The sequence below is a fragment of the Pipistrellus hanaki genome (genome assembly GCF_964339955.1).
Source record: "Pipistrellus hanaki genome assembly, chromosome: 2".
In the NCBI taxonomy this organism is placed as follows: Eukaryota; Metazoa; Chordata; class Mammalia; order Chiroptera; family Vespertilionidae; genus Pipistrellus; species Pipistrellus hanaki.
Genome location: NC_140504.1, coordinates 192,159,465 through 192,167,026, shown reverse-complemented (window position 1 = coordinate 192,167,026; position 7,562 = coordinate 192,159,465). Strand labels below are relative to the sequence as shown.

The 7,562-nt window shown below is 63.8% G+C and overlaps 1 protein-coding gene across 1 annotated transcript; it reads right to left on the bottom strand.

The window, feature by feature from the left end:
- Positions 1–2,385: 2,385 nt before the first annotated feature.
- Positions 2,386–6,314, bottom strand: HSPB7 (heat shock protein family B (small) member 7). Its single transcript, XM_084873224.1, has 3 exons — positions 6,014–6,314; positions 5,174–5,307; positions 2,386–3,973 (listed from the first exon to the last, which is right to left on the bottom strand). The coding sequence occupies exons 1-3, from the start codon at positions 6,213–6,215 to the stop codon at positions 3,794–3,796; spliced, it is 516 nt and encodes a 171-aa protein (XP_084729350.1). The 5' UTR covers positions 6,216–6,314; the 3' UTR covers positions 2,386–3,793.
- Between the last annotated feature and the right edge of the window lie 1,248 nt (positions 6,315–7,562).

Genomic DNA, 7,562 nt, shown 5'->3' with positions numbered 1-7,562 from the left:
CCCACTGTTTTGCGTCAGCGATAACGTACCTGTGGAGTGTCCGGGCCACTGGTAACTTCCCTTTTACCGGACCTCAGAGCACAGCCCTGGCTGAGCCCACTGACGCCTCGTGGTGGTTGTTATCGTGTTAATTGTTGACGGTTAACTATCTCATGCCCACCTGTGTAAAAGATGTTGACTGTTAACTATCTTATGCCCACTTGTGTAAAAAATGGTGCATGTGCCTACCATTTTACTTTTCTAAAAAATATATTTTTTTATTGATTTCAGAGAGGAAGGGAGAGGGAGAGAGAGAGATAGAAACATCAATGATGAGAGAGAATCATTGACTGGCTGCGCCTTGCACACCCCCTACTGGGGATCCAGTCCGCAATCCAGGCATGTGCCATTGGCTGGAATTGAACCTGGGAACCTTCAGTCTGGAGGCTGACGCTCTATGCATTGAGCCAAACCTGCTAGGGCTTTATTGATTTTTTTAATATATGTTTTTATGCTGAAACCGGTCTGGCTCTGTGAATAGAGAGTCAGCCTGCGGACTGAAAGGTCACAGGTTCGATTCCGGGCAAGGGCATGTACCTTGGTTGTGGGCACATCCCCAGTAGGGGGTGTGCACGAGGCAGCTGATCGATGTCTCTCTCTCTCATCGATGTTTCTAACTCTCTATCCCTCTCTCTCTTCCTTTCTGTGAAAAATCAATAAAATATATTTTAAAAATATATATATGTTGCTAAAAATATTTTTATTGATTTCAGAGAGGAAGGAAAAGGGAGAGAGATATAGAAACATCAATGATAAGAGAGAATCATTGATTGGCCACCTCTTACACACCTCCCACTGGGGATCAAGTTTGCAACCTGGATATGTGCCCTTGACTAGAATCAAACCCAGGACCCTCAGTCCCCAGGCTGACACTCTATCCACTGAGCCAAACCGGCCAGGGCTTTTTGTTTTTCAGAGGGAGAGGGAGAGAGAGAGAAACATCAGTCAGCTGCCTCCTGCATGCCCTCTGCTGGGGATCAAGGAGGAAACCAGGGCATGTGCCTCTGCCTGGGACCCACTGATGGCCTCAGTGCATGGGGCAGCATTCCACCCACTGAGCCACAGGGCCAGGGCTGCAGAGAACAGAGCCACAGCCAAGGATCCAAACCCCGGCCATGCCACGGCCAAGCTGGGTGACCTTGACCTGCTGCTTGACCTCTCTGAGCCCGCCTGTCCTCCCCGGTGCCCACCTGGCAGGGTTTCTGTCGGGATGAGCAGTGCGCCTGGCAGCTTGGCACGCTCCGGGCTCTCAATGAATGGGGCTGCTATAATTATTCCGCACGGGGTGGGGGCGGGGCGCAGGGCCCTCTGCCAGGCCTATATTTAGCCTGGAAAGGGTGGGGGGCCCTAGGAGACAAAGGGTGGCCGCCAGTCCCGGGCCTGGGGGGCGGGGCAGAGGGGCGGAGCGGATGGAAATCCTCAGCCAGCATCCCCTCCTCCTGGCCCTCCTCTCATAGGGTCACCTTGGCTGGAAGGCTCCCTCTGCCCGGCGTGTCCTCTGCGCGACCCTCACCCCCCACCGCAGTCTGGGGAGGGGCCGCTGGGCCTGGGGGTTGGCGGTGGAAAGCATTCAGCCCCATTGGCCACCGGGAGAGCTGACCCCTTTTCCTGCCAGTGATGGCCCAGCTCACTCCAGCCCCACCCAAGATGGGGCGGGGGGGGGGGGGGTTGCTGGGGTCCCACCCCAAGGTGAGCCTGACCCTGCAGGTGGGAGCTGAGGAAGGATGGGGGCTGGTCCGGCTCCTCCCCCAAACCCTGGGCTGATGAGTGTCAGGCTGCAAATAGCCCAGTGGAATCCGTGAGTCACCTCTGCTGGAAATACCGGCCCCCTCTCCCTCCCTCCTCCTCCCCAGCTCCAGCTGCAGGGGGCCAGCGCCTGGCCATGATCTCAGTATCACCTGGGAGGGTGTGGGGTGTGTATGGGGGGGGGGGGTGTCTCTCCAGAGAGCACCCAGACGCCTCAGCTAGCCAGCACCCCAGCCAGGTTTCAGCTGTGTGACCCCGGGCCAGTCACTCCACCTCTCTGATCCTCCACGGCCCTCTGGCCCAAGATAGGCTTGGAGAAGGCAGGGGCTTGGTGCAGCTGCCCGGCCTCTGGTGTCCCTGCACCTGGGACTGTGCCCGGCCTAAGCGGCGGGCGCTGGCTGGCAGGTGGAAGAGGAGGCGCTACCAGGCTCTTCACGGAAATAACGGTGCGCCCCGCCCAGGTGGGCCTGGAGCCAAGGGCGGAGGCCAGAGGGCACCCACGTTTCCGGAAGGTCTCCAGCTTTGCTTGAGCTGCTACCCCCAACCCCAACGTTTCAAACGCACCCCAGATGTGAGAACGTCAGGCAGGTGGTCCAGAAGTCTAGGATTCTGTCCTTTATTATGTGTGCAGGGTGCAATGCCAGGACCCTCCCCTGCCCTTCTCCCCCTGGACCCCCCCTAAAAACCTCAAAATGGCAGAGTGAGAGGCCACCCTCCACTGGAACCACCCTCCCCCTCCCCCTGGTTTTGTATGTGGGACGGAGCCAGGGTCATTGCCAGCAGCTGAGGCTCCCGGGATGCAGGCCGCCTGAGCCCCTCCCCGGCCTGGGGACCAGGAGGGACCTGGCTGGGGGCTTCCTCCAGCAGAAGGATCTGAACACAGAGGCAAAGGCCAAGAGAGGCAGAGAGGGGAACCACTTCCCGGTACCCAGAGCGGTGGGGGGCGCGTTGAGAGCAGCCTCGGACTTCCTGGGTCCATGTTCATGAGCACGTTGGGCAGTCACCTGCTCAGAGACTCCGTTTCCCCCCTGATGGATATGGAGACTGACTCTGACTTTAGAATGTGCTGAATTTGGACTCAGCCGATGGTAACGCTTAGGATAGGAAGGACGGCAGGTGTGTGTGTAATCCCCGGGCGGTATACACACACCACACCTGTAGATTCGTAGCTTGAAGAGGGGGAAGGACTGGCCGTGGCCACGGTTGGCCAGACACTGTCTGACCTGGAGATCCACAGCCCCACCCATGGTCTCTCTCCCCCACCGGCTGGGTGATCCGTCTGCATGGAGGCAGCCCCAGCCCTGGGAGGCCCGGCCGGGGGGCAGGGGAGGACCAGCCACACCCCTCAGCCTAGGGACATGGGCAGGTGACAGATGGCAGGAGTTTCACAGTTTGTCACGAACCGGCTGTATTGGAAAAACCCCGTCGGTACACAAACGCCACGTGGCCCTGCCCTGGCACAGCTGGCTGGCCGGGGGCTCCAGGTGGGCAGGCAGGCAGCTGGTTCGGGGTTTCCCATCCTGGCTGTCTCCTGGCCTCCCTCTGCGCTGGGGACCTGCCCCTCCTGCTCCCCTTGCCAAGGTGGTCCCAGGGCCCTTCCCGCCCCCCCGCCCGGCAGAGACTCCGGGGGCAGAGGAGCTGCCCAGTGTCTGTCCTGCAGATGACATGCCCAGAGCAGGGACCCTGGCTCTCCTCAGCTTCCTTCCCCAGGGGGGCTCTCTTCCTTCCCCACCCGACCCCTGTATTCTGCACTGAGAGAGAGGGGGCGCCATCTGGAAGGAGAGGGGGGCCCTCCTGTCCTGGGCAGAGCAGAGGCCTCTGTTTTGGGGTGGGGGTGACCCACCTGGGGCTGTGGGGGTGTCAGGGCTGGGACCGCGGCTGAGATGTCCTGGCAGCTGTTATGAGGGGTTAGGAAGACTCTGGCAGGCCAGGGAGGTGAGGTGCGGGGAGTTGGAGGAGGAGGGGGTGTCGGGGAGGGCAGGGGCAGGGGCAGGGGCAGGGGCGGCCCTCAGATTTTGATCTCCGTCCGGAAGGTCTGCTGCACGTGCTCTGTGTGCGGGTGTCGCCGCGCCCGGATGGTGAGGCTGCCGTCCTCCCTCAGGGCTGAGGTCACGGAAGTGGGGTCCACGTCCTCCGGCAGCTGGCATTTGTGAGCGAAGGTGTTCATGACCGTGCCATCCGCTGCCAGCTGGTGAGGGGTGGGGGGAGATGGGTCAGGGCAGGCCACCCTGCGCCCCTGCCCAGCTCATGTCCAGCCCCGCCCCTGCCCCCCAGTCCGAGTCCAGGGGGCCCTCCGGCTGAGGGGTCTGCGCTCAGGCTGGTGCGGGGTCTGGCCAGGGTGATGGTGGCCGCAGGCCCAGGGCTATGCAGGGACAGGTGCACAGGTAGGCGAGGGGCTTGGGGGGAGGGGTCAGAAACAGGGGGCTTGGTGGCAGAGGCGGGGGTTCCTGAGCACCGAGCAGGTGGCGCAGGGCCCGGTGGAGCCCTCTGGGGCACCCAGACACATCGGGTCTCCCCCGTCAGGGCTGGGCGGGCGGCCCTTCCCCCACGGCCCGGTCAGCACATAGTGTCCAGAGGAGCCCGGGGCAGCTGAGTCACTGGCGGGAGTGGCAGGGCTGGCACACGCTGCCCGCTGGTCCTGGTGCCCACAGGCCATGGCTTTCCTGACAGGGTGCCCAGGCACCTAGCATCCTGTGCTCAGGGAGGGAGCCGGGCCCCGGGGGCTCTGGCAGGAGCCGGGGCCAGCCCCTCTCCTCTGTGGGGCATCTGCGGCTGCAGCATGCTGCGGGCAGCATCCAGGGTCAGGTTGGGGCCTGCCCTCCGCCCAGGGCAAGCCTGCTGGGAGCCGGGACTCAGAGACCCTAGTGAACCGATGACCCTGAGGGCCACGGGCAGAGGGAGTGTGGGGTTTGGAGTGTGGAATGCTGAATGGCAGGGACTCTAGTTCAGGGGTCCCAGGCTGGGGGCGGGGCCTCTGGAGCCCAGAGGGAAGAGGGCTTGAGGGGTGTCATGTGGGGAAACTCTTCCTGCAGCTGTCCAGGTGAGTCCCCATCTCCCCACATGCCTGCCAACCCAGCGGTCCTCCTCACTCAGCCACCGTCTCCCTCTCTGTGCCCGGCTCAGGTGCCCCCAGCATCCCTCCGCCCTCCGGTCCCCCGCGGCCCTCTCGGCGGCCCAGGCTCCCGGAAAACGGGTCTCGGGGCAGAGAGAGGCCGTAGCGTAGCGGGGATCCTGCGGCCCACAAGCTACAAAGGCAGGTCTCCAATGTGCCCTGGGGACTGGGAGGGACCTTGGGGAGAGTCCAGGGCCCCGGGATGAGACGTGGGAGTAGGGACCCGGCCGAGGGCGCAGGTGCAGAACCCGGGTCCGGCGGGCGGCGGGCACTCACCTTCTCGGCGCGCACCTCGATGTGGTTGTTGGACGTGGTGACGATGATGTCCTCGGGGGAGAAGTCACTCACGTCCACCGCGAACTCATAGGCGTCGCCGAGGGTCTTGATGTTGCCCGGCCCCCCGGTGCGGGCTGCGGGGAGGGAGGGCTGCCGTGAGCCGAGCACCGAGCAGGCCTGCACCCAGCGCTCAGGCTCCTGGCTCCTTCTCCTGGGTGCGGGGAGGCCCCCAGGCCTGACTTTCCTCTCAGCTACCGTCCCTCCCCGCCCTGCCCACCCTCCTCACCTCCTGCAGCCCGCCTCTTCCACGGCAGGCTAGAGCCTACCAGGCACAGGTGTGTGTGTGTGTGTGTGTGTGTGTGTGCATGTGTGTGTGCATGTGTGTGTGAGTGTGTGCGCATGTGTGTGAGTGTGTGTGTGTGCATGTGTGTGTGTGAGTGTGTGTGAGTGTGTGTGAGTGTGTGTGTGCATGTGTGTGTGTGTGTGTGTGTGTGTAGCAACCTGCCTCACACCTAGAGTAGGGGATGCATTTCCCTTCAACCTCATGCAGCCCCTCAGAGCTCCAGCTCCCTGTGTGGCCATCAGCACCATAGCTGACCCCTGGCCACACCTGTTCCTTGAAGGCTGGCCTGTTCCCACGGCCACATCTGTCTCCTCTGTGGCCACATCTGTCTCTGTGGCCACATCTCTCCGGGTGGCCACATCTGTCTGGTCGGCCACATGGGGCTGCAGCCACAAAGCACCTGCTCCTGGCGGCTGGGCAGCCGCAGCCACGTTCAGAGGCGCCGGGAGCAGAGCCCCGCCCGGGGGTCTCCCAGCCCGCAGAGCCCGAGCACTCACCTGGGAAGGTCAGGGGCTCCGAGCGGGGCCGCATGAAGCTGCCAAAGTCCTCGGAGAACATGCTCAGGGCCTTCTCCATGGGCGGGTCCTGGGCCGGGAGGGCGCGGGCGGCGGAGGAGGCCGAGGAGGAGGAGGAAGCCGAGGAGGAGGAGGAGTGGAAGCTTCTCTCGGCTCTGAAGCTGGAGGAGGTCCGGTGGCTCATCCACAGCGGGCAGCCGGGCCCGGCCAGGGGCAGGGTGGACGCGGGTGCGGGCGAGGGCGCCGGGGGAGTGTGCCGGGCCCGACCGCCGGCGCTTTATAAGGCCCGGCCGTCCCGGGCGCAGGGCCAGCCCCTTGTCTACCGGCTAAATTTAGGCCTCGCCGGCCCAGAGGGGCTGGAAAGCTTCTCCTGTGAGACGGGGCTGCTGACAGGCCGACGCACGCAGGCCCGTGAGGCTGAGCTCATAGCCTGGCATTCCAGGCCGATCACTCCAGCCCGGCCGCTCAGGGCGGGGAGGGCACCAGGCCGGCCCCATGGCACTCAGACCCGCGCCCGGAGCCTGGGTGCGGGGGGAGTGGGGCTGGGGGCCGGGTCTCTGTCTGCCCCAGCAGCCAGGGCTCTTAAGGACTCTGCCTCCCCGCGTACCCCTCATGGCCCGGCTTTTCTATTTCCCGTCCCCCCTCCCCCGAAGTAGCAGCCGGAGTAAGGCGGGCTCTGAGTGGTAAGGGATCAGGGGCCAGGAGAGGCCTGGTCAGGAGGTCAGGAGGGGACCTGCACCCCCACCTGCTGGACCCCTGTGTGAAGTGAGGGGCTCTCTCCGTTGGGGCAGACGAGGTTTACAGCCGTCTCTTAGGGATGGGGGCTGGGGGGTGAGAATGTGCAGCTGGGCCCCTGCCAGCTCCCCCTGGGACCCAGACTCCATGCTTGCCCCCCCCCCACACCTCCCTCCGGCCCCCCGAGACACACATACATTCTGGAGCCTTTTGGGGGGCCCCAAGAGGAGAAAGCTAGCAGCCTGAGACAGGCTGGGAGTTGGGGATGTGGTCATCACCCCTAAAGATCAGGAGGTTGTGTTTCTGGGAACTGCCTGACCTCCGGCCTGAGGAGCCCTGGGGCGGCAGCCGGCAGGTGTTCTGGAGGCAGAGAATCCGGAGACGGTCCCTCTAGCTCTGGCTACGGAGGCCGGAGGGCTCCCGGGAGGGGCTTCCAGATGGTCCATTTGCTCCCCACTCAGCTCTGAAAGGAGGCGTCACCCCCATGTTACAGATGGGCAACAGACGCTCAGGGCAAGCGGCACAGCTGGACTCGAACCCGGACATTTGTGACCCAAGGCCTCCTGGGAGGCTGGGTGACCTGGACACGCGTGTGTGGAGACGGGCTGGTCCAGAGGCCCCCGAGAACCCCTGTCTGCTCCCCATAGCTCAGCGGAGCCAGGACTGACCTGGGGGAGGGAGCCAAGGAAAGGCCATTCTGAGAAGGGAGTGGGCCTGAGTGTGGGGCCTCCGCTGTCCGCCCCAAGCCCTGCCTTCCTCCCCCATGGAGACCTCTGAGTGCAGCCGTCCACACGAT

Coding starts and splice junctions, on each gene's coding strand:
- HSPB7 (XM_084873224.1), bottom strand. CDS start 6,215: ATGAGCCACCGGACCTCCTCCAGCTTCAGAGCCGAGAGAAGCTTCCAC. Junction 5,308..6,013: donor GGAGCCCCTGACCTTCCCAG/GTGAGTGCTCGG, acceptor CCCTCCCCGCAG/CCCGCACCGGGGGGCCGGGC. Junction 3,974..5,173: donor TCGAGGTGCGCGCCGAGAAG/GTGAGTGCCCGC, acceptor ACCCCTCACCAG/CTGGCAGCGGATGGCACGGT.